The sequence below is a fragment of the Solanum stenotomum genome, chromosome 4 (genome assembly GCF_019186545.1).
Source record: "Solanum stenotomum isolate F172 chromosome 4, ASM1918654v1, whole genome shotgun sequence".
In the NCBI taxonomy this organism is placed as follows: Eukaryota; Viridiplantae; Streptophyta; class Magnoliopsida; order Solanales; family Solanaceae; genus Solanum; species Solanum stenotomum.
The window spans coordinates 986,493-1,013,443 of record NC_064285.1 but is presented as its reverse complement, the minus strand read 5'-3'; the positions used below and the strand labels follow the sequence as shown (position 1 = coordinate 1,013,443).

The 26,951-nt window shown below is 35.3% G+C and overlaps 5 protein-coding genes across 5 annotated transcripts; 4 read left to right on the top strand and 1 right to left on the bottom strand.

The window, feature by feature from the left end:
• Positions 1 to 91: 91 nt before the first annotated feature.
• Positions 92 to 6,336, bottom strand: LOC125861857 (uncharacterized). The gene is made up of 11 exons (XM_049541748.1): positions 5,694 to 6,336; positions 5,420 to 5,569; positions 5,126 to 5,275; positions 4,816 to 4,863; positions 4,593 to 4,637; positions 4,368 to 4,403; positions 4,161 to 4,208; positions 3,188 to 3,289; positions 2,516 to 2,767; positions 1,961 to 2,286; positions 92 to 1,867 (listed from the first exon to the last, which is right to left on the bottom strand). The coding sequence occupies exons 1-11, from the start codon at positions 6,319 to 6,321 to the stop codon at positions 1,202 to 1,204; spliced, it is 2,451 nt and encodes an 816-aa protein (XP_049397705.1). The 5' UTR covers positions 6,322 to 6,336; the 3' UTR covers positions 92 to 1,201.
• A 1,959-nt stretch (positions 6,337 to 8,295) lies between these two features.
• Positions 8,296 to 12,234, top strand: LOC125862425 (O-fucosyltransferase 16-like). The gene is made up of 10 exons (XM_049542487.1): positions 8,296 to 8,460; positions 8,840 to 8,884; positions 8,977 to 9,067; positions 9,154 to 9,230; positions 9,607 to 9,695; positions 9,790 to 9,973; positions 10,161 to 10,342; positions 10,786 to 10,888; positions 11,141 to 11,472; positions 11,801 to 12,234. Exons 1-10 carry the CDS (start codon positions 8,296 to 8,298, stop codon positions 12,132 to 12,134), a joined length of 1,602 nt encoding a protein of 533 aa, XP_049398444.1. The 3' UTR covers positions 12,135 to 12,234.
• Positions 12,235 to 13,623: 1,389 nt separating this feature from the next.
• LOC125862481 (PLASMODESMATA CALLOSE-BINDING PROTEIN 3-like) lies at positions 13,624 to 15,882 on the top strand. The gene is made up of 3 exons (XM_049542564.1): positions 13,624 to 14,116; positions 14,714 to 14,747; positions 15,427 to 15,882. The coding sequence occupies exons 1-3, from the start codon at positions 13,819 to 13,821 to the stop codon at positions 15,686 to 15,688; spliced, it is 594 nt and encodes a 197-aa protein (XP_049398521.1). The 5' UTR covers positions 13,624 to 13,818; the 3' UTR covers positions 15,689 to 15,882.
• Positions 15,883 to 16,483: 601 nt separating this feature from the next.
• Positions 16,484 to 19,863, top strand: LOC125863161 (histidine biosynthesis bifunctional protein hisIE, chloroplastic). Its single transcript, XM_049543321.1, has 6 exons — positions 16,484 to 16,716; positions 18,078 to 18,323; positions 18,414 to 18,509; positions 18,670 to 18,821; positions 18,974 to 19,180; positions 19,526 to 19,863. Exons 1-5 carry the CDS (start codon positions 16,567 to 16,569, stop codon positions 19,170 to 19,172), a joined length of 843 nt encoding a protein of 280 aa, XP_049399278.1. The 5' UTR covers positions 16,484 to 16,566; the 3' UTR covers positions 19,173 to 19,180; positions 19,526 to 19,863.
• Positions 19,864 to 20,324: 461 nt separating this feature from the next.
• On the top strand, positions 20,325 to 26,568 carry LOC125862372 (uncharacterized). Its single transcript, XM_049542422.1, has 12 exons — positions 20,325 to 20,683; positions 21,786 to 21,945; positions 22,614 to 22,709; positions 23,141 to 23,217; positions 23,370 to 23,452; positions 23,665 to 23,725; positions 23,913 to 23,980; positions 24,068 to 24,149; positions 24,881 to 24,964; positions 25,051 to 25,131; positions 25,513 to 25,632; positions 26,192 to 26,568. The coding sequence occupies exons 1-12, from the start codon at positions 20,516 to 20,518 to the stop codon at positions 26,366 to 26,368; spliced, it is 1,257 nt and encodes a 418-aa protein (XP_049398379.1). The 5' UTR covers positions 20,325 to 20,515; the 3' UTR covers positions 26,369 to 26,568.
• The last annotated feature ends 383 nt before the right edge of the window (positions 26,569 to 26,951 follow it).

Sequence of the window (26,951 nt, the reverse complement as noted above, 5' to 3'; positions counted from 1 at the left end):
ATTTCTTACCTATTTATATCAAATAAGAAGCGAAAAGGCTATATATTGTGGTCAGTGAATTGTCAGTAGAACCGAAAGGTCTCGTGTTCAAATCTCAGTGGAGGCACAAGACACTAGGTGTGATTTCTTCCCATCTGTCTGAACTTTGGTGGGCAGAGTTACCATGTACCATCGTTGGTTTTGTGATTTAGCACACTACCGTTTACAACATGGAACTTCATCTTGTATTGTAGTTATTAGCTCATGCATCACAAGGGTGAACAAGTACATGCTCAATGCCGACCCTAGGTGTAAACTCATGGTTATGAGAAATTCCGTTGCATCTCCTACTACTGTTTTTATGCTAGTGATGGCTCCTAAATACATGTCCGTTTTATCATTTATATATTTAATGTAATATAAATTCCTCTCGTCTCCAACACCCACCAAAGGACCTTTCTAGCTATATGACTTTCTCTACGTCAATGAACACCAATCTTTTTTTCCCCTTGCTATAAACTCCCATCGATCTCCTTAACAAAATTATAGCATCTGTTGTAAATTTACCGGCATAAATCAAATTTGGTTCTCCGTCACTCTTGTAGTGTCCTTAAATCTACATTCTATCACTCTTTAAATGGACCAGCTACAATCCAAATTAAATAGAGCTTGAGCGAGGTATGCTGGGGAGTAATCTTTATATTTGGATTTAAGTCATATTGGATAAAAAATGATCCTTGAAAAGCTAAACTTTTTCCTTGTTCAATAATTTTACAAAATAGGATAATACCTTGACAAATGCCTAGCATGGGTCGATCCCAATTGGTATAGAAGGGTGGTAGCTCAGGGGCGAAAGTCTAGCATGGGCCTATCCCAATTTGTGTAATTATGAGGATAGCATCCCAGGGGTTAAAATGCCTAGAAAGTTCCCTAAGACTTCCTCAAGTTCACATGAATTGCGGGATCAAACAACATTTAGCACCCTATTCTTAACTAGCTTTAGTCTGGAAAAAAAGGTACACGAAATCATGGAACGCTTAAAAAAGTGTGAGTTTCTTCAAGGATATAGATAGAAAAATTATATCTCCACCTTGCCTCCTCTCGACGAAGGGAAACCTTTCTTGGAATTCATCATTTTTTGACACAAAACAACCCAGGCTTATTTGGAAACTGAAGTAGGAAACCGTGCAACGCTCTGCTCTTGTCATAATTTCGACCTGTTTCAATCATCCTTTTCTTTACCTTCTTTCTTCTGATCTGAGCTAGTTGCTTCTGAGGAATCGGTATAAAACACCTTATAGCTACGAAGTGGTAGGTTTTGGATGTATGACCTTATAAGATCAACATAGAGAGGGAACTGATTAAATGCAAAAAACACCACAGGTATGCATGTTACCCCATATATTGGAATTGCCGCAGTCCTGAATTTTTCCCGGAGGACAAAGAAATGTGCAGCACAGAATGAGATCAAAATGGCAGTTATTGATGCAAAAAGCGAAGTTAATCCAAGGAGCAACTTTCTTGGCAAGTCTTTCTCGAAATCATTGTGTCGGCATCGAGATGTGAGGATAGCTAAGAAAAACACTAGGGCCGTGACAGAGAAGCAAAGAGAAACTAGTGATGTTATAGAGAACACGTCGAAAGCAGGCTGATTTTCTAAGTGTGGATGGCCATTATCATCGGCTCCGCCTGGGATTGTGGCAGATGTAGCAAATGCAACAGTAGCAATCAGTGCTGCTACGACAGAGAATGAATTGGCAGTTGTGACGAGCCATTGAGTTCCATCACTGAGTAACTTTGCATGTGTCTCTACGAAGATCTGTCTTGGTGTCTGACCTTTATTGTTATAACGAACATATGATTGTGGTGGCAAAGTGTGCTTGACATACTGCATTATGATAAGAAAATATTTTACACGTTAGTGTATTTAAGTTAATCCCTTGTGATATTAAAATATGGTTGGTTGTTAAAAATCTCTTACCTTGTACCACTTCCTTTCGCCTTGCAACTGTAGAGCACTACCAGGGATGCGCCACACCTCGAGCTTCTGATACATTGCAGCTAGGTGCACTGCATTGTTTCCATGTTTGTCCACATGATAAAACACGTAGTCTGGATACTTTTCTCCTATTAACCAATTATAGACATCTGTTTGCCTATGCTCTACAGCTAAAAGCAGTATGTTCTTCTCGTTACAGTCCGTATCTTGAATGGCTATTGGGAACTTTTTGAGGATCCTCTGTACCATCTCTACAGTACCCATCTTTGATGCCACTAATAGCGGTGTCTCCTTGGTCTTGGACATCTCTGTATTTAGAACTATAATTATTCTAGTTGCTTTTAGTGTACATATAGCTTCTGATGAAGTTATAACTGGTATAAAAAAGAAGAAAGTTGATTCTGATTTGGAGTAGTAGAATAAATTTTTAGCATGTTAATGTGATAGATCTTGAGTTACTAAAATTGCAGTCTTGATGACCCGGAACAAAGTTTTCCATGCCACACAAGTATGACCAGAAGAAAAGAGATTCTTTACCGGGCTTGAGATCATCTTTCTTCTTATCTGTGCTTGAAGTTGGTGGTTGCTCGATCTGTGCAATGTCATCTGTTGGAGGGGGTGCTGTAGGAGGTGCTCCAATTTGACTATAGAGGTACGTATCTTCTGGCTTCTCCCCAGTACTTTCATAGAATTTGTAACGTTCTTCTTTCTCAATCATCAACTTCATAATTTGAACTCCCCATGTATGTTGCCTTTTCCTTTCCTCTAGTTTTTTTGTCCTTTGGAGTCCTGCATGCAACAAGATTTGGATCCTGATGACATAATGTGGAAAGTAAAATATGAAAAAGATAGGACTTGCCTAAATGTCAAACAACAAAAACATAACTTCCCTTAGTTTTCTATTTCAAACAAGAAAAAGAAGAGAGTTTTTAGCCCTTTTCCACTTTCTCTCCATTGATATCTCTACTATTCTCAACCCGTTCTTACGTTCTAAACAACAATCAAGGGTCAAGAAGTATCAAAATGTAGTCATTAATTCCTAGTTTAATTTCCAAACAAGGGATGAAGCAGAAAATATATCATAACGGGGTTGGAACTACTTTCTTCGAAAGAATAACAAGTCTGTTTCCTTAGAATTACAATATCTGCACTCAATAGTCAAGAAATGTATGCATGATAAACTAGAAATGTTTTAAGAATAATTCTTACCAATACCCAATACAATAAGTACAATCTTCATTATACATTTGAGGAACTCGATAAAGATGGTGTAATTGGCTGGAAACAACTTGCGGTTTCTCTTCCTTTCAGCTGGAATTCCAGAGATCAATCGTTAGCAGAAATATGTTGGAGAATCACACACTTTTATCAATTTTCTTCACATAGAAAATGTTTACATAGCTTGGAAAGAACGGAGCTCTAATGCTCAATGCTTTGATTTTGCTGGAGAATCAGTATGGTGATATATTTTGCGTCTTTTTGTTAATATTTTATACAGAGAAAAACAAATCTTACAGAGAGTAGAAAGATAATAAATCTTTTTTAAATCTGCAAAAATCATAGGTACAAAGTGTCAACACTCTCCTGATGAGATGCTCAAATCATTTGGTTAGTTTTATCTTCGAAAAGAAATTGGTCTAACTGGAAGGTTCCTGCGTAGTTGCATGCACATCTTCTTGATATTCCAGGTGTTTCCTATGTGGTGAAACATCTGAGACTGTTAACCATCTATTTTTACATTGCAAGTACACCCATCATCTGTGAATAATATTCCTAAGCCTCAAAGGCATCTCCTAGACAATGCCCAGGAAGGTGGCTGAGGCATTACTATGCTGGGAGGAAGCAGGTGTACATGCTAAGGACAGAGGTAGATGGAGAATTATCCCGGGGGCTATCTGGTGGGCTGTTTGGAAAGAAAGGAATTCAAGATGTTTTGAGAGCATAGAGAACAATGTGCAGAAAGTTAAACTAAATTGCATTTTGCTTTTAGTCTTTTGGTGTAATCAGTTATACTCTATGACACTGTCTCTATTATTGATGTGTTGGACTCAATTTAGACGTAGAGAAGTGAAATCAGGAGTACACTTGTATATAAGGTTACAGTATGACCCATGTACTGTTTTGTGATATAATACAAAGTTACAAGTTCAAAAAATATATATATACATGTGTATGCATTCACCTTGAATTGAGGGATTCTCGAGGTCATTTTGATGATAACTTTGATGGCCTTGGTGTGCAGAAAAAGGAAACATAAGTTAGTACTAGTAAGAGTTGTCCTCATGAAAAACAAATAAAAAAAGTAGTATAATATATATATATATATATATAGTTTCTTGCCTCTTTAGAAGCCTGTTTAAGTCCACATAACCTGAAAGGTATCACATACCTTTCGACTTATTCTCTTGATTCTCATTAGTTGCTCCTGTAGTAATTGAATAGAAAAGAGAATCAGTCTTTGAGCATGTAAAATTCTTAGGTACTAAGTCCCAACAAGAGTTCCCCGAGGCACTTGAATCATTTGGTTAGTTCATTTTGTGAAAGAGATTGGTACTATTGATTAACTCAGCATGGATGAGTTAATAAACTAGAATGTTTCTATGTAATCATGTACCTTTGGAATTCTTCCCTTGATTCACATCAGTTTCTTCTGTAGTATCTGGATAGAAAACAAATCAGTCTCTGAGCATGTAAAATTCTTAGGTACTATGTTCCAACAAGAGTTCCCCGAGGCACTCGAATCATTTGGTTAGTTCATTTTGTAAAAGAAATTGTACTATTGATTAACTCAGCATGGATGAGTTAATAAACTAGAATGTTTCTATGTAATCACGTACCTTTAGACAGGTCTTCTTGATTCCCACAATATGTTCGCTTAAGATAATCTGGATAGAAAAGAGAAAATCAGTCTTGGTAATGTAAAACTCTTAGGTAGAAAGTGCCAACAACAGTCTCTCAAACAGTCTGTTAGTGCATTTTCAAAAGGATATTGGTCTAGCGCTTTCAATAAACCCCAAATGAAGTGAGCAACTTTCTTGTTTTGATCGGAGTATCTGTTGGCATTTCCTATCTAAAGAGTTTTTGTAGTAGTATAATGTACTATACAGATTAGATAAGACATTGATCACATGCAGTAAATCTACTCACTTAGAGTTTTCAATGTCCCATTCCAAAGTAGTTCCAAGAACTCCACCATTGTTTGGTAGTTCTCTGGGAGATTCCATTCAAGCTTACTATATGAATCTTCTTTTTCTTCAGCTTCATATGTCATTAACTCTAGCTCTTCGATATTTGTGCCTGGAAAAAAAGAACCTAATATTAGCTATATAACCTCCACAAACAATGAACATGAACCATCCTGCAAAAGTTGGATGTTTATGGCTAACAGAAAACAGTAAATGTGTTGCACTGGCACAAAGGATAAAAAGAACACACACTTACAGTAGTAGATGAGGCTATCTATGAACCGAAAATGGCTGCCACTTTTGAATACTTGAGGCATCCTGGAAAGGAAGTGTAGAGGAGACATGCCCTCTACGTTGTAACGGTTGACAAGTTGCCCATAGTAATGTATTATCTGAAAAGCCAGATCTGTTACAAGATAAGTTGTTAATACTACTGTCCCATTCTACCACAGAGAAGAAATTATAAACATATGTAAAGTTGAAATATCTGATAATCAATAGAAAAGACTTTGTAGGGGATTGGCTCTTACCGAAGTACTCGCCAGAGATGGCGGCATGTAGAATGTTATCCCCATCTTCCCTCCTACAAAGTTCAATTGGACCTTCTCCTTTTTCATTTAGACAACAGTTATGTAGGTAGAGAAAAGCTTGTAGCTTGCCACGATAAGCAGCTACGAATAAGGGGGTTTCCCCTTTTGAATTGGTCTCCCAGATGAGATCACGGTCTGCTGAGTTTACCATACACTCAATAATCGGGACACTCCCAAGTTCTGCTGCAAGGTGAAGAGGTGTGTTCCCTTTATCATTCTTCTGCTTTAAGATACATAGTCGATTTTCCTTTGATATGTCAGCAATCATTTCCTTGATACAAGTAAGATGAGGATGCTGTAAAGAGTCGTCTCGATCTGGATGATAAGAAGTGATAGCTAAGTGAAGAGCAGTATCTTCAGATCGAGTGAGTTTGGATTCATGAACAAACTTGTTGTTGATGTACAGATGCTTAACGTTTGTCCACTTATTCTCCATAGCTGCTTGAAATATTTGATCTTTAATTGCTTGGTTCGCCTTTTCTGTCGACTCATTTGAAGAAGGCCTTCCCATTCCCATTCCCATTCCCATTCCTTGTCCTGATAACTGTGTTTGAATTTCTGAGGCCATTTGCACTACTTGTTTCTACAGATTATGTTGATGCCACTCACCAGTCATCAATGGCTTTAATATATACTGCTAGTTGAGGCATATTGTTGAGAAACATTTCTTTACAAGCCTTTTTGTTGGTGCAGGTGTGCTGGCTTTTCTAATACCCAAAGTATTTAAGAATCTAATATTTTGTTACTGTGACTTTTTACACTATTATATCACATTAGTTGAGGAAATGTATTGTGTGTCTGACAATCCTCACATTGTGACCTAGCTTCTCGGGTTGAGTTAGAGTTGGTTTACCTAATGTTAGGCTTCTATATTACGTTGTTTTGCGAGGGGGTGAGTGCTATGTGTGCTCTCCTTATACGATATTTGGTCAATCCTCGCTTCATGAGCTAAGCTTTGGGGTCGAGTTTGACACATGATACATTTTCTCCACACTTTTATGTCATGCAAAACACAAGGGTAACACCTCTTTAGTCCTTTGTTCCCTTCTTGCTGCTATCACCAAGCATCTCTTTTTTTTTTGCTTTTTGCCTTTATATTACACAAGAATTGTCAATACATAGATTATACACCGATTATATGAGGTTATATATATGTATATTATACATCCGCTGGCTATTTTTAGTGCGGTTTTATCTTTTATGTTTGTAAATCCATAACAGTGCAGGGCCAAAATTGGACTTTAGAGTTAAAAAGATGTACATTTTATTTGGTATATTCTTTGCTCAAATGCTATGTTATTCTCTCCTCTTAGTTTTCTTTCTCTATTCCTTTACCTTGAAGTAATTCCTCATATAGTAAAATTTTGAACTCTTTGAATGCACTTTTTTCGGTTTTTCCTCATCGTTAGTAAAAAAACGAAAGAGTTAAAAAGGTAAAAAACACACCTAAAGTATCTCATTTTTTTGAGTTTCATATCTGAACTATCTGTTGTTTCAGTTTCCTATTTAAACTATCACCAATTTTTTTTGTTAAAACACACATCAACTATCGATTGTTCACTTTTTCTACCTGAACTATCATCGAATGCTTATTGATTAGTTGTTTATTTTTTCTACCTGCATAATGGTGTAAAATTTGCATACATTTTACTCTTTTCAAATCGCGGATCTCATGAGAAACATGATGGGTAATATCCAAACAATTTTTCGGAATAGTATTTCAGGAAAAAAGTAAAAAATATATTCTATTGTATGTCAATCAATTAAAAAATTGAGATAGCTTAAATCGTAGGTAAAAACTCAAATTCAAGAAAATTAACATTTTTTCATCGAGTATTAAACTTTTGAAGTTAAGAAAATCAACATTTTTTATGAAGTCGTGATTACCACAATGCAAACTTTAAGCAAGCGTTTGATCATAAAATTTAAAAGTGATTTGATTTTATGTTTTGATTTCAAATCAACGTTTATTTATGAAATCTATCCAAAATTTCAATTTGAAATAAGATTTTCAAGTCCTATGAGGCTATGACCAAACGTTTATTAATTCAAGGAGTTTTGATATATACGTGATATTAATTTTTTTGTCTTTTACTTTTCTATTTAATCCATGTAAAAAGATTGTTTTTTAAAGCCCTTGTTTTGTTTCAATTTTTTAAATGACATATTCAAGAATCAAGATTACATGATTAAATAATATTTTGATGTATTCTACGTATTTTTAATTTTATGTCACAAGATTCAAATTTATTTTTTAATTTTATATACTCCGTAATAAAATTAATTTAGTTAAAATACATTTCTAAAATAAGTTGCGTAAAATGAAACAGAGCAAGTACAATAAATTTTTTTTTTGTTTTCACATAGCATACAATATTATATTATGTTATTTCCTAGTTTACAATTTGACACGAAGTTTAAAAAATTAATATTTTCATCTCTATGCATGTAATGTGTATGGGCATATTAATGCAGCGTAATTCCTTCTCATCTTCATCGTCAAACTGCCGGAAAATCAAATTTTCGTTCCACCACCGCTCCCATGGCCTCCTCGCGGCGGCGCCACCACTTTTTTACCCGCGGACGGTGGCTAATCCCGGCCATCACCGTCGCCTCCGTCTTTCTTCTCCTTTTCTTTTTCCTCTCGATTCTCGCGCCTTCTCCTAATGGCAATCGTATCTTCCTTCTTCCCCGTCATGATTCTTCGGTACCTCATTCACTCTACATTAATGCTACAATTAAAGTTTCGCGTACATAATATAATAATAACTGGATTCACAATCAAATAGGGGAATTGAACATTCATATAAAAAAAAATTGATACTCAAACAACTCAGCTAATCAGGCTTAGATCCGAGCCAATGCACGTTCATTGAAAGTTTTGATACTCAACCAACTGAGCTAATCAGGCTTTTGTTAATCGGGCCTAGATCCGGGCCCTGAGTTAATGCTCGTTCATTGCAAGTTTGGATACTCAACCAACTGAGCTAATAGGATTTTGTTAATATCCGGGCCATGAGTTAATGCACGTTGATTTCATTTTTGAGATGCATTTGGTTAATTTGAATGTAATTTTGTATTTGTAGGGAGAAAATGATGATGCAATTGAAGATTCTCCGTTACCTGTTCCGGTGAATATCTGCGTTTTCTGTATGAAGTTTCTATTTTTTGTTTGGATCTTATATTTCTAAATTTTGTATTGATTGTTCTTTTGTTGTTTAAGGCTAAAGAGAAAGTCAGTAAACGGGATATGTGGAGTTCGAGAAATTCAAACCTCTTTTATGGATGCAGTGATGCTAGTAACAAATTTCGAAGTGAGTTATGTTATATTGATACTGCATTTTCGAAAGGTCAATTTACTCTGATTTTCTCTTAATTCGATTTTTTGTCAAATTTGCAGAAGCACAAGATATCACTCATCCTAATCGTTACTTGTCGATTGTAACAAGTGGAGGTCTTAACCAACAAAGAACTGGGGTAAGCAAATGTGGTTTGCACTGGCTTTCATTTAAGAAATCTGATTACTAATTTGTTGGCTTAAACGAGGTACTAATTGCTTGTGGTTGTTGAACACTAGCAAGTAGCCGAGAAAGTATTTGTTTTAGTAAACAATGTGTAGTCCAAAACTAATCGAAGATTGATTCGTTGAAATTATAGTTTTACGCCTTATGATGTGCTCCAAACTGGTGGCTGGAGCCTCATAGAAACTTTAGCTATATTTCCTTGATGTGTAAACATTCCTGTCATTAACTGTTGCATAGTTTAACTTCTGCTGACGTCGAACTAAAATGATTATATGGAATGCAGAATGGTTCTGTATTTAACAGTATAATCTCTTTCACCTCGATGACAGATAACGGATGCTGTTGTTGCTGCTCGAATTTTGAATGCTACTCTTGTTGTTCCTAAGCTGGACAAGAGTTCTTACTGGAAAGACTCTAGGTGAGTACGTAGCTGAAAAATGATATTTTGTTTTTCATTGCATATTGTTACACTTTGATATCTCAGTGAAGTGAACTACGCCTTTTCCTTGCAGCGTCTTCTCTGATATTTTTGATGTTGATTGGTTTATAAAATATCTTGCGAAAGATGTTTCAGTTGTAAAGGAACTTCCACTCAGAAAAGGGCAAATCTGGTTACCTTATAGAATGCGAGTTCCTAGAAAGTGCAGTGATCGTTGCTATATACATCGTGTATTGCCTGTACTTAAAAAGAAACATGTGAGTATATCAAGTCCCTTAAATTTCTTCCACCTATTGTATTTATGAGGAAAAAACCATACTTTTCGTCAAATGCATTACCAGAAAATATAAAGCTAAGTCGTGGAGACGGATATGTCTATGCTCTATATAAGATGTTTGAATGTTGATATTTATAGACCTGTATAGCGTCTGCTTCTCGTAACAGGCTGTACAGATCATGAAGTTTGACTATCGACTTGCAAATAGTCTGGATACAGATTTTCAAAAGCTTAGATGCAGAGTTAATTATCATGCGTTGAAGTTTGTTGACCCTATACTTAGAATGGGTGAGAAATTGGTTCAGCGAATGAGGATGAAGAGCAAGCATTTCATTGCTCTTCACCTAAGGTTCGTCTTCTATTTGCTTATTTATTATTTTCTCATTTACGATCACTTATAGTTAGTATTTGATCCTTGTTAGTGTTATGATTTTCTTCGATCTAGTTTCATTTCACTTTCCCTTTGTCCTGTTTGTTTTCGTTATGTTTACTTAACTGCTGTGCTCGAACTTCTGCTATTTAATTTGTCTATCACCTCTTCAGGAAGTTAAATAGCTTACACAGCCACGATTATAGTGTAAAGGTTCGATTTTGTATGAACAGTTTATCAAACATAAGAATTGTGTCCTAGTCTAGGAATGTAGATAACAAACACCATATCATTTTGATTACAATGACAATGAAATCCCACCACAAGTGAAGTCTGGGGAGGGTGGGGTGTACGCAGACCTGTATCATTTTGATTATGACAATTTTTTCTTATTCCTTGTTTTATACTCGCATATGGTACAGGTTTGAACCCGATATGCTTGCATTCTCAGGATGTTACTATGGAGGGGGCGATAAGGAGAGGGAGGAACTCGGGAAGATACGAAAGAAGTGGAAAACATTACCTGTAAGTACTTGAGTATCTGCTTTCAATCATAACCTCATAATGAATCATTGTGAACTGTGAGCTTCAAAGATTGGTACTTTTCTTTATGTCTAAAATTTGGTTCTTTTCTTTATGATAGTTTAAATCCCCTGTAGTTAGCCCATCTCTCTGGTTTGCACACAAGTTTGAAACTCGGGGGTTATGTGCCCGCCCTCTACCTTCCTTCCACTTACCATATATGATGTGTGAACTCTATTTCCGATATACTTTCAGGAGAGTCACCCAGATAAGGCAAGGAGGCATGGAAGATGCCCTATGACTCCTGAAGAAGTCGGCTTGATGCTGAGATCACTTGGATATGGCGAAGATGCTCATATATACGTAGCATCTGGTGAAATATATGGAGGGAACGAGACATTGACTCCGTTAAAGGCCCTCTTTCCAAACTTCTACACAAAATACACCCTTTCTAGCAAGGATGAGTTAGAACCATTCTCTACATTTTCTTCTAGACTGGCTGCTCTTGACTTCATAGTTTGTGATGAAAGCGATGTATTTGTCGCCAACAACCATGGAAACATGGCCAAAATTCTAGCAGGACGAAGGTCTGCTGCTTCCCCCTCCTATTTCACTTTTTTTCTGCAAAGACATATATAATACATAAACATGTCATTTAACTTGTCCTCAGCATTACGTCCTTCAAATTTGGGTGTGCACAAGTAGACACTTAAATTTGTATAAAGTTGAATAAGTAAACACATGCATCCTACATGACACAATATACCTAGGACACCAAGTAGCATGTTGTGTAGGACGTGGGTGTTACTTGTGCAACTCTATACAAGACGCCCAAAGTTGGAGGGCATAGGATGTGGCCAAGTTAAAAGACACGATTCTGAGGTAGACTAATATACTTTTTCCTTTTCGATGCAGGAGATATTTTAGCCATAAGCCAACCATTCGTCCAAACGGTAGGAAACTATTTCGAGTGTTCTTAAACAAAAACTACATGTCACACAAGGAATTTGTATATAGAATCAACAAATATCAGAAAGGCTTCATGGGAGAGCCTAAGGAGGTAAGTCCAACCTGGGGTGTGTTTCATGAAAATCCTTATTCATGCATATGTGAGAAAGTAGATAACTCTACAGGAGGAGAGGTATTGAATAGTACCTCTCGCGTTGAAACTTTCACCAAGGTAACAAATACTGACTATGACCCTGATACACCTGATGATCTTGAGGTGGATGTGTTGCTCTCGGATTGAGAATGTATCGGTAAGAGCCTTTCAAGAAAGTTTTGCTTGTACATACACCATTTTTGCCATGATATTCATTGAGGCATCAACAAGTACAATGTTGAAGCCCTTGCAACAAAGGGGGTTAGGTTGTGTTGGAGTTTCGAGTTTTAGTTGAGAATTCTAGTTTAGACGGTGGATTACAAGGTGGGAAATCGAACCTTCATCAACAAGGTGAAAGTTCAAGTAGCCAATCAATTGAGCTATTAAAAGCTCCAACTGGACTTTTTCCAGCAAAACTATGTACTAGAGTTATACATAGATGTTACACATCACATACATGTAATTATTTATTAACATGTTTTTTTGTTTGTCAAGTTTTTCATGGTTATTAAACTTAAATTTGGAAACTAAAGTATTATTTTCTCTGATGTTATGAAGTGTTAATTTTTTTTTTTCATGAAATAGTTTTGACATGATCTCACGTGATTCTCTCGTTATATTTCATATATTTAGTTTAAAATCATAGAATTCAAAAATCTTCTTTTATTTTTTTAAATTTTGTGTCAAGTTAAAATTATCAGACAAACAAATAAAACGGAGGAGTATAAAATATGTATAATTAGATCAGAAACTAAAAAGAACCGTAAAGTTTCAAACTCCCAATAAAAGCAAATCTAAAAAGCTAAAAAAAGAGAAAGACAATACAGCACAAACCCCAAAAAGGAAGGAAAATAAAAGTAAAAATAACAAAGGAAACAAATAAAGAACAAAGTATCCTTATTCCACTTCAATCTGTCTCTGCTTTGCTTTTTCTTTTTAAAATCATAACAATGGTAGTATTTGAATCAACTTGTATATATACTAATTATTTTATTGAAGTTTCTAATTGAGTTCTAAACGAATTAACTTCTTAGTAATGGTTTAATCTCTAAATAGAAAGTCCTATGATGAAAAATTACCATGTTAGGTTTGGATAGAGATAAAATCAGTTAATATAATAAGAGAAACAAATGTAGGCCTTTTCTTTTAATAACAGGTCAAATAACTATGTAATCATCAATCTACCTCGATTCACCATTATCGAATCTCATACATAAACCGTATAACACTACAAAAAATTTCATTATTTGTAATGAATTATATAATCACTTAAAAGTATTTCATCACACAAAAAAATTCATCAATCTTTTCTTTTATCTCTAAAAATTATTTTATCCATTCACAAAACTCGATTTTATATCCAAACATTACATGCAAGCAAATATGGTAATCATCATAGATACTCAAGTATAGTATCATATATATATATGATAAAGGTGGAAAGGCAAATATACTAATTGATTCTAAAATATGAAAGCATAGGGCAGAGTCAAGCTCCCAAATCAAAATAAATAAATAAATAAATTGAAAAGATAAATAAAAAAGAGAGAATGATAACATGAGAACACACACCCATAAAAGCAAAAAAAGAGAAAAGAAAAAAAAAAACACTACATATATCAATCATTCCACTCCTTTTTTTCCCTCTCTTATTCCCACCTCTCACAACTATAGCGGCAGATTCAAAATTTAAACATCGCCAATTTTCTTCCACATACATAAAATTCGACCCTAAAACACTTACACTAACTCAAATCACCAACTTTCTTGACCTTCCAGCACTAGACAAATACATCGATTTTGTTATTTCTGAATCCGTCTCTGTATCTATATGTTCATGGAAGTGTTAATAGTTATAGTTATGATGTTAACTATTATGGTTAGAACAAAGGCAACATGGTGTGTAGTTAGAAGTGATGCAACTTATCAAGCATTACAAAGAGGTTTAGATTATGCTTGTAGCTATGGTGCTGATTGTTCACCAATTCAATCTACTGGCCTTTGTTATCTTCCTAATACTATTCAAAATCATGCTTCTTATGCCTTCAATAGTTACTACCAAAGAAACAACATGGCTCCTGGCTCTTGCCAATTTTCTGGCACAGCTACTTTTGCCAAAACTGATCCAAGTAAGTCATTTTTACTACTATTCCTTCTTTTTTTCTGGTTTCTCATTCGATGTTTGATACTGATTAACTTCAGATTTGCATTGAAAAGTCTTATAATAGGGTATAAAGGATTTTGTAATACTATAACAAAGGCGACTCTATATACTATACCTAGGTGTTGAATTCAGAACTTGTACGTCTGATTAGGGATGAAGAAGTACTATTTATCGCTATATGAAAAAAAGAAAGGGTTTTATGCTATAAAAGTTATATATATGGTCAAAGTTAAGTAAATGATTTTTTACTCTGTCAGGTCATTCAAAAGATATCTTTATGTAAGTTTTGTTAAAATGTAAGATTTGAGTTGAAAATAAAATAGGTTACGTACCTGCTACAACATGTAAAAATGACTAGTATTAATGGTGTAAAATTATTTATTGTAATGACGATGTATATAATTTAAACTCTTTAATTTACCTATACACCGACACAACATATATAAATATTTTTTTTTTTTAATATTCGTAGTTTGACATCCAACAAAAAAAAGTACTATTAATTACAGTATATCTTATTTTTACCTACTTCTTTTTTTGTTTTGTTTTTGTATTGTCTTAGGTTATGGATCTTGTGTTTATCCAGCTTCTCCAAGGTATGTGTTTCTAATACTTATTTGTTTCCCATCTTTTTTCTGTTTTTTTTTTAGATTATTCTTGATCATTTTCTATAGCTTTTCTTCTTGAAAATAATGTTTTTTCTTCCACTTTATTAGCTACCCAAAATAATGCTACCTTTTAAAAAAGAAATGAAGAACATTGGGCTGTAAAGTAAAAAAATACCATAAGCAAACTTTTTTTTTCTTTTTTGGGTGTTGGATGGAGATAATGGTTTATGGGGTTCAAGAACATCGTAGAGTGTTGCTTTTTGTGTATAGTGATGTCTATAGTGCCTTATTACGTGGAAATGTGTTGATGATGTTCTCGGGGTGGATCTAGAGGGTAGCGAGGGATTCACTCGAACTTCATAAAAATATATACAATATATAAATAAGTTATTCTTTATTTTATATATATATATATATATATATATATATATATAGAATATGAACCTCCTGAAACATAAGATTAAAGACTAACTTAATGATTGATGGATTCAGATTTTCAAACCCATTAGTGAAAATCTTAAATCCGTCATTTCATGTGTTTCATGTTGTTCTTAGGTTGAACTTTTTTCTTTTTCACTAGTCACTCTATATTACTAGTACAAAAAACTTCTATATAGTAAACTATTTATTATGTTGTTGATATTTTGAATTTTTGAATTTTGATTAGGGCTGCCGGAGGGCCACTTCTTCCTGGAATCGGAGGGAGTAACAACACAGGTGGAGGAATTACAACCACCCCAGTTCTATATTCACCACCACAAGCAATTATAAATCCCGTGTATGCTAATAGAACAACACCAATTACCGCGGGATCAGATGATCCTGACTCTCAAGATTCAAAAGCAACTTGTCCCAAGTTTTGGACAATGACAAGCTTAATTCCAACATATTTGATGTTTCACCTAATTCATAATTTTCAACTTTTGTAGGAAGACTTGATTTAGTGAATTTTTGTAACAAATGAAAACTTTATTTTGATATTATGACGACAAGTGTTATCAAAAGTATTGCTTCATTGCTTAAAGCAATGAAGCAAGTAAATTGGGACAAAAGGAGTATTAGTATGATAGTTTTTATGTAGTTTATGTATTTTAACCGATTACATAGATTTAGACATGAATTTTAGTGTAACTGGATCAGATGTTCTCAACTTTGAAGATTCAAAAGCAACTTGTCCCAATATATTTGATATTTCTCTTTTTCGTATTTTTCAATTTTTGTACGTATCCTTAGAAGATTAAACAAAAGATTGGTGTTGATATATAAAGACTTAGTGCAATTTTGATGTATTATTATGCTATTATGAAGTTAGGTGTTATCAAAAGCATTGCTTCGCCTCTTAAAGGAATGAAGCGATGTATAACGAGATGTTATTGCTTCATGAATAAATCTATACGCTTCAAATTAACGTGCATAGTGACTTAAACGAACACTGTAGTCGATTTTTGAAATTTGAATTTTGACAATATATAGTATATATAGGGAATATTACAATTAGTTATAATTATTTAATTTATTTTAAAATAATTATAATCGTTTGTTATAATCGCACTACTTATGTTATTATATATAGTAATATATTTGACGGCTATTATTTTGATAGACGACTCTTTAATTTTTCAGCCCAATTGTCCAAATAATACTGTAGCCCAATATATGACCCACAAGCCCAAGCCCAAGCCCATTTGGTTTAGTGTCGTAAATCCAAATTCATTTCCTAATTCCCACTACACTCCAGTGACCCACTGCTCCGCCGTCGCCGTCGTAATCGCCGCCGTAGGTTACGTCTGTATAATCGGATCCTAAGATGTCAATTTCTTATTCTCCTTGCTTTCAACCTCTTAAAGTGTTCTCTAGAAGCAATCGTATTCGTTCAAGCGGAACTTTGACCTTGAATCGACGTAATGTAGTGACATGTATGAAAAAATCTCATGAAGATACCTCTCTTGAAGCAAAGGTATGAGCTCAAATGGCGCGTTAATGTTGTTTATCAAAGTTTGTTAATTGATATAGAAGCCACATTTTTTTTGTTTTTTGGGTTTAGGATTATCTATGTTTAGCTCGTTTATGAATGAATTTGTAGTTTATTTGATTGATCAGATGTAATCAGATGCATCCTGTGTTAATTATGGTATATATTTGATAAACGTGGCGTGCTGGACAGCTCTCGTGCAGCTCGACTAATTCATCGAGATACTTATTAATTACTTTAGCTTGTGTATGAATGAATTTGTAGTTTATTTTGATTCGTCAGATATAATCAGGTGCATCCTGTGTCAGTTGTGGTATATGTATATAGATAAACCTGGTGTCCGGGCTAGCTTTTGGGCACCTCGACTAGTTCCACGTGATACGTGCCAATTATGTTTAGCTTGTCTATGGATGAGTTTGTGGTTTATTAATACATCAGATATAATCAGGTGCATTTTGTGTCAATTATGGTATATATATTGCTAACCGTGGTGTCCTGGCCAAAGCGTGCCTTGACTAGTTCCACGGGATACCTGTCAATTATGTTTAGCTTGTTTGTGAATGAATTTGTAGTTTATAAATACATCAGATATAATCAGGCGCGCGTACTGTGTCCATTATGGTGGATATTTTTTAAAGGCTAGGGTAGTAAAAATGATCGTTGAGTTCCTTGTATATCATTTTGATCTCTCTTTAAGTCTTTCATAGAGGCCTAATAATTTGTTCATTGTTGAGTTGCGTTTGGATGCTAGTTGCCACATCATCATTATCGGGTTACACATGACCTAAGGAATCTAAATCAATAATCAAAATCAAATTTTGACTTATATATCTAGTCCAAGTGCTCAATTTTTCCGTCTTGTATGCTAGGTCTAAATTCCCAAAATTTAGACTAAGAAAATTCAAGATTTCATGGTTCAAGTTACTCCATATTTGTTTATAATAACAAGACTTGATTTAGCTAGAACATTAGACAACACATTCTTCTTTAGAGAATGTGACAAGCTATTAGATATCGACTAAGTTAGGTGTCTATGATGTGCACTGTGCCAGAATTTTACATGTCTGGAAAAGAAAAGCAAGCAAAGTAGAAAAAGATCGCGGGCTTTTCATCTGTCATTTTGATCTCTCTTGAAGTGAGTTGTTTTTTTCTGTTGCACTTTGCAACTGATGGTTTATTGGTGCACTTCTGGTGACGTGCAGTGCCTTGCTCTTTGGACTATACAACAACACCTTCCCTGCAAAGGCTAGTTGAAATGTGTTCTATTTACTGACCTGGAAGGATGAACACATTGTATCACCTTCCCTTTGTCTCTTGTTTTCTCTTTTCTGATAACAGTACTTCAGGTTGATTTCTTACTAGATCATGTCAAATGGGACGACAAAGGCCTTGCGGTTGCTATAGCCCAAAATGTTGATACAGGAGCAGTCTTAATGCAAGGGTTTGCAAACAGAGAGGCTTTGTCAACAACAATCTCATCACGTAAAGCAACATTTTATAGCCGGTCACGGTCATCTTTATGGACAAAGGGAGAGACATCCAATAATTTTATTAATGTTTTTGATGTCTTTCTTGATTGTGATCGTGATTCTGTAAGTTTTTAGAATCCCTTTTGATAATTAAATTGTGCCTTTGATTCCGTGTGCTTTTTTACTGAAATGATAATCAAAACTACCTATCAGATAATATATCTTGGGAAGCCTGATGGTCCAACATGCCACACGGGGTCAGAGACATGTTATTACACGCCAGTTGATGAACTTCTGAAAAATCCAGAGGTTAGTTGCATTCTGTCAGGTGTTAAGTTTTTTTCATCATCTTTATATTACCTTTCTAAAAGAAATTTTAATCATCTCATGAATTCAATGAAAAATAGCTCGGCTTTTCTATTGGAAAATGGTCTATTTGAACCTGCCTAAGATGTAGTAGCTGTGCTAGGTTGAGAAAAACGAGCTGGCTTTGACGACTTTATACGCATTAGAATCTACAATCAACCAAAGGAAGGCAGAAACATCTAGCTCTTCAAATGGAAAACCTTCATGGACAAAGCGATTGTTGCTTGATGACAAGTTGCTTTGCTCCAAAATTCGGTATCTTGCTTGACATACTTGATCTATCAGTTACTGATCTTCAGGAAACTAGTTTTCTCTACTCCTTTATAGCACATACATATCTGGGTTAATAATTGGGCTTGATGGGTATTATAGTTTTCTTCTGATTTTTTTTTCTTCACATTTTGCAGAGAAGAGGCTGATGAGTTATGCCGAACTCTGGAGCAAAACGAGGCTAATGGTCGGACTGCCTCTGAGATGGCAGATGTCTTGTATCATGCCATGGTTTTGCTTTCTCTTAGAGGAGTAAAACTGGAGGAAGTTATGCAGGTCCTTAGACAAAGGTTTTCAAAGTCAGGCATTGAAGAAAAGAATAGTCGAAAATCCTAGGACATATGGTATAGTAAAAACCTCTTCCTCTACTTTATTGAATTTACCTCAATACAAATGAAGGATGCCAAAATAGGTTCATCTGGCTTAAAAACATCATATTAGAGTATAGTGTAAAACAGAAGTTCAATGTTTGCTTTCCGCCTATGCGGAAATGATGCTGATGTCCCCCCTTAAATTTTTTATTATCACTCCCCTTACCTGTGCCTAATAACAAACCTCACCCTGATCTGCTGGCATTTCTGTTGTAGTTCCTAACAAGCATTGAAAGGTTATCCTAACTTGGTTCAACTTTTGCGTTCTCTTCATTCTTATTCACGAGTAATAACTTGTTTTTCAACACGTCCATGCAGAGTTTTACCTTTGAAGAAGGTCTCATTACAGTCGACGATTGTCAAGAGAGAGAGAGAGAGGGGGAGGCATACTCCAGCTCTCTAATGTTGTTGTTAAAAGTGGGGAGATCTTTGAAGTCTCCTTTGTCAATACAAACCTTATTGATGTACTTTTGCTAAACTATGGGAACATATATGAACAACATTCTAGTTGTCAGTACAAACAAGAATTGAGGTCACCCATTGTTAATTTCTCTCTTTAGTGTGTGTTAATCTCTCATGGTGATAAAAGATTTGGAATTTCCAATTATAAACAAGATGTGTGGATTAAATCCTTTTAAGAAATAAAGTTTTTGATCGGAATACGATGGTCTAAAACAATGATTTTTATCAGTTGTAACATCGTAAGTGTTTGAATTCTCATGAAAAAGGGGGTGTAGCAAAGAAATTGTTCGAATTTTGATTGTTTTTACACGAGAAAGGGGATGTAGCAAAGAAAGTGTTCAATTTTTGATCACTTTTACGTAAAATAAAGGGATGTACATTTGAATTTTGATCGCTTTTCTCGGTTGCGAAAAAGCGAATATAGCAAAGGAAGTGCTCAAATTCTGATCACTTTTACGTGAGAAAGGAGGACTAATGACTAATTTCATGATGATTCCCACAAAACAATTTGATATGAATTGAGTTTATACGAAATAACATAATAACGACATATATATAGTCTATCACAACTTACATGACAGATAAGTAAGAATACATGATTAGAAAAAATAAAACAACTCCTAGATAACTACAAATTTACTTTCAAATCCCAATTCTTCACCGCACACATATAAAACCAATAAATAGAATAAACCTTTTCGTCTCCTACCAACAATGGACACCAAACCCCATTGAAGACGATTCAAGGAAAACAATCAGAAAATAAGATACTCTATATAGATCTCGTTTTTGTGTTTATCAAATCGCAATTCAGTACAGTTCAATTGAATTATCAGTGTTGCAGCAATGTCAGGTGTATCACTGCAGTGTGGTGATTGTGGAACTCTTTTCAAATCTGTAGAAGAAGCACAAGAACATGCTGAAGTTACCTCCCATGCTAACTTCTCTGAATCTACTGAAGCTGTTCTAAATCTCGTCTGTACTGCTTGCGGCAAGCCTTGCCGCTCCAAAACGGTAAAAAAAATTTGCCCCTTTTGTTGATTATCTGTAGCTACGAATAGAGTTTTAATGATTTGTAGTTCAAATTGATGGATCCTAAGGAGTAGTTATTGTAGCTCTAGAGTACGCCAAGGTCGATCCAAGATTTGAACTTTATTATGAATTTTAGGTAATTATTGATAATTTGAGTAATTGGGTTCCAAATTTGATGTTTGTGATGATTTTTAACTATGAGAGCCTGGTTTCGATCCTGGAATAGTACTAGGTGGTTTCTTCCCAGCTTTCAAAGCCTTGGAGGACCTTGGTGGATAAAGGTACTAGAGCTGGTGGGAGGCTGGAGGTGGTAGGTATGTAGTGAAATTAGTTGAGGTGCCCGGACACCTCAGTCATAAAATAAAAAGAAAATTTTTAACATGGGTTTGGACTAAAGCTACTGAATTGGGTCGAGCTCATATCTTACCTTGTATATCTGCCTCTAGAAGTTACTGCTCCTCCATTGTGACATGGATGCAGGCTTTATATATTTTAGCTGCGTAAGATTGGATACACCCATGGCACCCACAACTTTGATCCGATGATAAAGATTGTACCAAAGGTGGATTCTGGACTTGAATATTATGGTTTTTGAGTTCGGCATTCTAGCACAGCCCATTTGATTTACCAAGTTTTGAAACCTATTAATAATATGTAATTATTTAGCAATCCTTTTAACACATATGTAGGGTCTGAGCCAAGTTAACTGGGTTTGGTTGAACCTGTAACTAAAGCAGTACGTACTCCTCTGTGTAGTACAACATATGTGAACCAAGTCTGGTAGTTAAATGAGACAGGTAGAGGGGCAGATTCATTATCCACCAAGTTTTGAAGATGAAAACAGTAGAATTCCCAGTTATAAAAAGGACGAATAGAAGGGTGGATCCACTCAGGTGCTTAGTGTAGTATATTATATTGCTATTTGTGTGAATTTGGGTGGAGATAGTTCGCCAGAAGTTAAAATACGCAAACTAAGCTGTAAAAACTTCTGATTGAAATATGAAGAGTTTATTTTTGCTGTAATGACGATTTAACTGTTGAAATAGCTTGACAATGTAGCTTTCTGTGAATTTGATGTTTGAAGGAGAGTGATTTGCACACCAAGAGAACTGGGCACACAGAATTTACGGACAAGACAGCAGAGGGAGTGAAGCCAATCAGCTTGGAGGTGCCAAAAGCAAAGGCCGACGATGATGAAGACATGGCAGGGGTTGGTGATGACAGTGGTACTGGCCAGCATGAAGGTAGTAATTCATTGTTGTCGCAGATTTTGGTCTTTTAAGTTTCAATATAGTTGCTAGATAATCTTATTTTTTACATATGAGATTTGCTAGTTGGGTGAGGCTTATGAGAACAGGAAAGGTGTTTCTTTTCCTCTTTAATTGTTTTTGGGGAAAGCTATTTGTACTAGGACTTAGATGATGTACTACAAATAGGTCATGGAGGATTTAGGAGAGTGTTAATTCTTTTCCATGAAATACATATGACGAAATAAAGATTATTTACTGTAAATTCCACTTCCCTTTTGAAAAGAATGTTCTTTTTTTCAGTAGTTTTATTTTATGAGCTAGTTTAGATGGATAAAATACCCTTGGACTGTCAATATTGAGGACCAGGGGTGGGGAGATAGAAGTACTATGAACATTTGAGAGGAATTACAACATCTAGACAAGTCAGGATGGAGGGGGGTTTTCATATGTTTGCCTCTTTGATTCATCAAACTAGCTCTTTATGTAGATCTAGAATTTGCAAGTGTAAGGTGCTTATGATCCAACTCTAATAGGGAAGAACTATGAAACCCAAAATTTACAGTTAAATATTTGGTCAAATGAGGAATAAACATCTGATCAATCCTTTATTTTTATTGTTTATATGTGGATACATTGGTACTAATGTACTTTTTTTTGGCCAGAAATGGTTGTTCCCGAAGTTGACCAAAACCTGCTATCGGAACTTGAGACAATGGGATTTTCCAAAGCTAGGGCTATCCGGGCACTCCACTTTTCCGGTGAGTATTTTTGTGGATGAGAATCTTCATCCTTATGATTGTCCCTACATCTATTGGAGATGAGAAATTATTCAAAAAAAAATCCATCTATGATGCATTCAGGTGACCGATGTAATTATTTTGTAAAAAATCAAGACTCTTGAATACATATAGAAATAGATCTCTAGAGCTCCTAAATGGTCCATTCTCAGCCAAACCAACTACCATTTTGTAGTACTGGACTGAGCTGAGAAAGCTTAGCCTGTTAATACTCAAGAAGGGGGGGAGGAGGAGGGGGAGGGTGGGAGCTGAATTCCAATTCTACTATGATGTCGATCTCCCAATTCTGTATGTGACTGTTGACCACGTTGTTGCCTGTGCGAGGTTCCTCTCTGTTTCATCTATTAAAATTCAAGGCATTTAATTGTTTATGCCTGTGAATTTGGATACAGGCAATGCCAGCTTGGAGGCTGCTGTAAATTGGGTTGTAGAGCATGAAAGTGACCCAGACATAGATGAAACACCAATGGTATGGAAATTTCAGATTCCTGCATTAAGTTTCTTAGTTCACTAACTAAATATATGTTGTGGTTACTGTTTCCTAATGAGTTTCATAAAGATGTTTAAATGTGGCTATTATAGTTTGCTTCGATAATTCAATGATTATTAAAATTTACCTAGGTACCTGCCAGTGCCAAGAAAGGTGAGGCACCAAGGCCTTCTCTTACTCCAGAGGAAATAAAGATGAAACAACTAGAGTTGAGGTAAATTCTTGCTGCTAAATTGTTCTCTGTGATTTCTGAGTAGCTGAACATCGTTTTGGGACAAGTATGTGGTTTAATTCCAGAGATGTCTAGTTTAATCTTTTAAATAATTTCATTTGTTTTGTGCATTGTGTATCAGAATAGTTTCTGATAAATGCATCTTTTATCTTACAGTATGATTGCTTATTTTTTAATGTTTCAATGACTTCTAGGGAGCGTGCTCGTAAAAAGAAAGAAGAGGAAGAGAGACAAAGGGAAAGAGAGAGAGAAAAGGTAACTCTTGATTTAGATTTTGACGTTAGTTTGCATTAATGGAAGTCAATTGAATATTATTGTTGAATTACTTTCTGAAACCAGTGATGGTTGATTGGTTGTATTAATAGTTAACTGCATTTTATGTTTCAACTTGTAATCAATCTAGTTGAATATGTTAGTGAAGTCGTTTTGCCTTCTGCTTCAGGAAAGAATTAGAATTGGTAAGGAACTCCTGGAAGCAAAACGGATTGAGGAAGATAACGAAAGAAAACGGTAGGCCTTAAACTTTGCTACTCTTTCTGTTTTCACCTTCAATGATTTCTGCTAATATAATTGAAATTTTTTACGCTTGCTGTATAGTATAATAGCATTGCGTAAGGCTGAAAAAGCGGAAGAACAAAGAGCTAGGGAGAAAATTCGTCAGAAGCTGGAAGAAGACAAGGTCAGGAACTCCAATCTATCATGAAATTTCGTCAACCCTTGTATATCTAGCGTGCTTGATGGAACTTGTCAATTTACTAATGTATAAACACCCTTTGTCAATATAATTGATTTCACTTAAAAACAGTACTATTTGTTACTATCTAATTTATAGCTATGCATCTAAAAAAGTTAAAAGAGTATACATGTATTTTAATCTTATTATGTTTTGGTTTTAGGCCACTGATTGTTTTGTGTTGCCATTGCATTCAGGGGATCATGTGGAGAAAATGATCTGACCTAGATGGTCTCATTCTAAGTTTTTAAATTAAAAGAGACTGATGAAATTCCTGGCATACACTAGATTTGGAAATCTAAAAGATGTAGTTACGCCTATTGGGACTATGGTGACCTTCTTATTAGGTTCTTCTGGGTTGACGCTAAAATTTCTTTTCCTTTTGATTCCTGACTTTTTCTGCTTTTGGAAGTAACTAGAATCTTCTTCTCAAAAATAAAAGGTAACAAGAATCTGGCACACATACAAGTATATTCCAGAATATGCGCGTATATAATGCATATCAGAGAGTTTCTTTCAGCGGTCAACATCTAATCAATATCACTAATTCAAATGATTTTTAAATTCCTGCACCAAATTATAACTCATGATCTGGATCACTCAAGTGCAATCCTCACATCATAGTTTACCTGCTTCTACTTTTTGTCATATTGAAACAATTGTGTTTACTTTCACAGGCAGAAAGAAGAAGAAAGCTCGGTTTGCCAGCAGAAGATCCTGCTTCCCCCAAACCTTCTGCACCTGTTGTGGAGGAAAAAAAGGTGTTTATTTATTCAAAAACTCTGTTTATTTGTCCCATTTGGACATATCTTGTCCAACTCAAACTTTTTGTATGTATTTTTGGTAGAGCTCGTTTTTGCCTGTCAGACCAGCTACAAAGGCAGAGCGGATGAGAGAGTGCCTGCGAACTCTTAAACAGACACACAAGGTAATCATTCAGTTGTTTTGGATCCTTAAAGAGTGTTTTCTTGCAAGTTTGAGCTTCGGAACTGAGAGGTGGTTCTAGGTGCACCACCTTATCTTTTATTTAAAAACAAAAGGAAGCAAAGGACAACAGAGTCATAAGATAATGAATTTTAAATACAAGGATAGAATGGATGCTTCTTTTCCTTTCTTTCTCTTTCTTTCTTCAGTGTATACATTAGGAAGCTTTTTCTTTTGAAAAGTAATCAACAAATAATTCCAAGGAACTGAGTAGCCTATGATAGGCATGCTACATTCCTTCAATGGGTTTAGATATGAATGAGATGTCATTCTAACTTCATTGTTGGTGAACTGATTCTTTGTTCATTTTCCTCTTATGGTCCAGGACGATGAGGCTAAAGTCAAGACCGCTTTCAACACACTTTTAACTTACGCAAAGAATGTCGCTACAAATCCCAATGAGGAGAAATTCCGCAAGATTAGACTTAGTAATGCTGCTTTTCAGGTGAGACGTCATTAAGGAAATTTGTTATGTCTCTATTTTTGCTCTTTAGTTACTTCTGAACTCTGAAATTCTATAGGAGAAAATTCTTTTACCCCTTGCTTTTATAGCCTTGTTAGTTGGTTAGCTTCATTCAATTTCTGAAAATAGGGGGTGGAGTGAAGTTTATGTACTTGATTATTTGCTTAGTCGATTATTTTTGCATGCCAAAATGCAGTATGATTTAGGACCCTTACCTCCAATTCTCTGTGCAAAGAGTATACCAATCCCCAATTTCTTTTGCTTCCCTACTTGTCAAAAAATGAAAAAAGAAACATTCTCTCCCTGGTTCTTTCATTTTTTAGTTTCTGAGTGGCGGTGACTGGTAAGGTTGTAATAACTTTTGCCATCCCATCTAGTTCTCAGTCCCTGGCTGAAGAAGGTGGTCTAGAGCTCATAAAGCTGGTGACGGTAGCAGCAATAGCCAATATTCAGATGTTTTAAACAATTAAGTAGAATCTTTTAATCTGATTCACAGACTCACAGAACTAACACACCTGCCTCTTTTGACGTTTTTTTTCAGGATAGAATTGGCAAGCTGCAAGGAGGCATCGAGTTTCTTGAGCACTGTGGATTTGAGAAAATTGAAGGAGGTGAATTCTTGTACCTGCCAAGAGATAAGGTGGACATTGCAGTGCTTAATACTGCTGGAACTGAGTTGAACAATGCTATTAAAAATCCCTTCTTTGGAGTCCTCTAAATTCTAATCTCATACATTAGTTAAGATGAATAGTGAAGGATTCTTCTTTGTATGTCCCAACCTTTTCCCCTTTGTTGAGTGAAGGTTAACTGAATTTTATAAACTGAAATTGTATAAGCTACTAAGATTTGGTGGAATCATGTTCCTTTTTGAACCATTTTTTATCTACTAGTTTAATGGATCAAGTTGATGTTTAAGCTTTTCTTTTCACTTACCCATCCGCGGTCTACCAGAAACCACCTCTCTACCCCAAAAGGTAAGGGTAAAGTCTGCGTATATCTTACCTTTTTCAGATTCCACTTGTGAGATTACATTGTGTATGTTGTTTTCCATTGGGATTGGAGCCCAGCTAATATGGGGTTGCACTTTAGGAATTTCAACAATTTGTTTAATTGAAACAAATTATGACCTTGTTCTCTCATATATTTCAATTCAAGTGAATTATGACGTTTGTTATATCTTCCGTCTGATTAATTCTTATCAAATTAGTATTCACAATTTGTGAGGGTCGTTCAAACTTCTAGCTTATGTAAGAAATCCTTGGAAAGTGCTCTCTATCTGAATGTTTTTCCGATTTGAAATC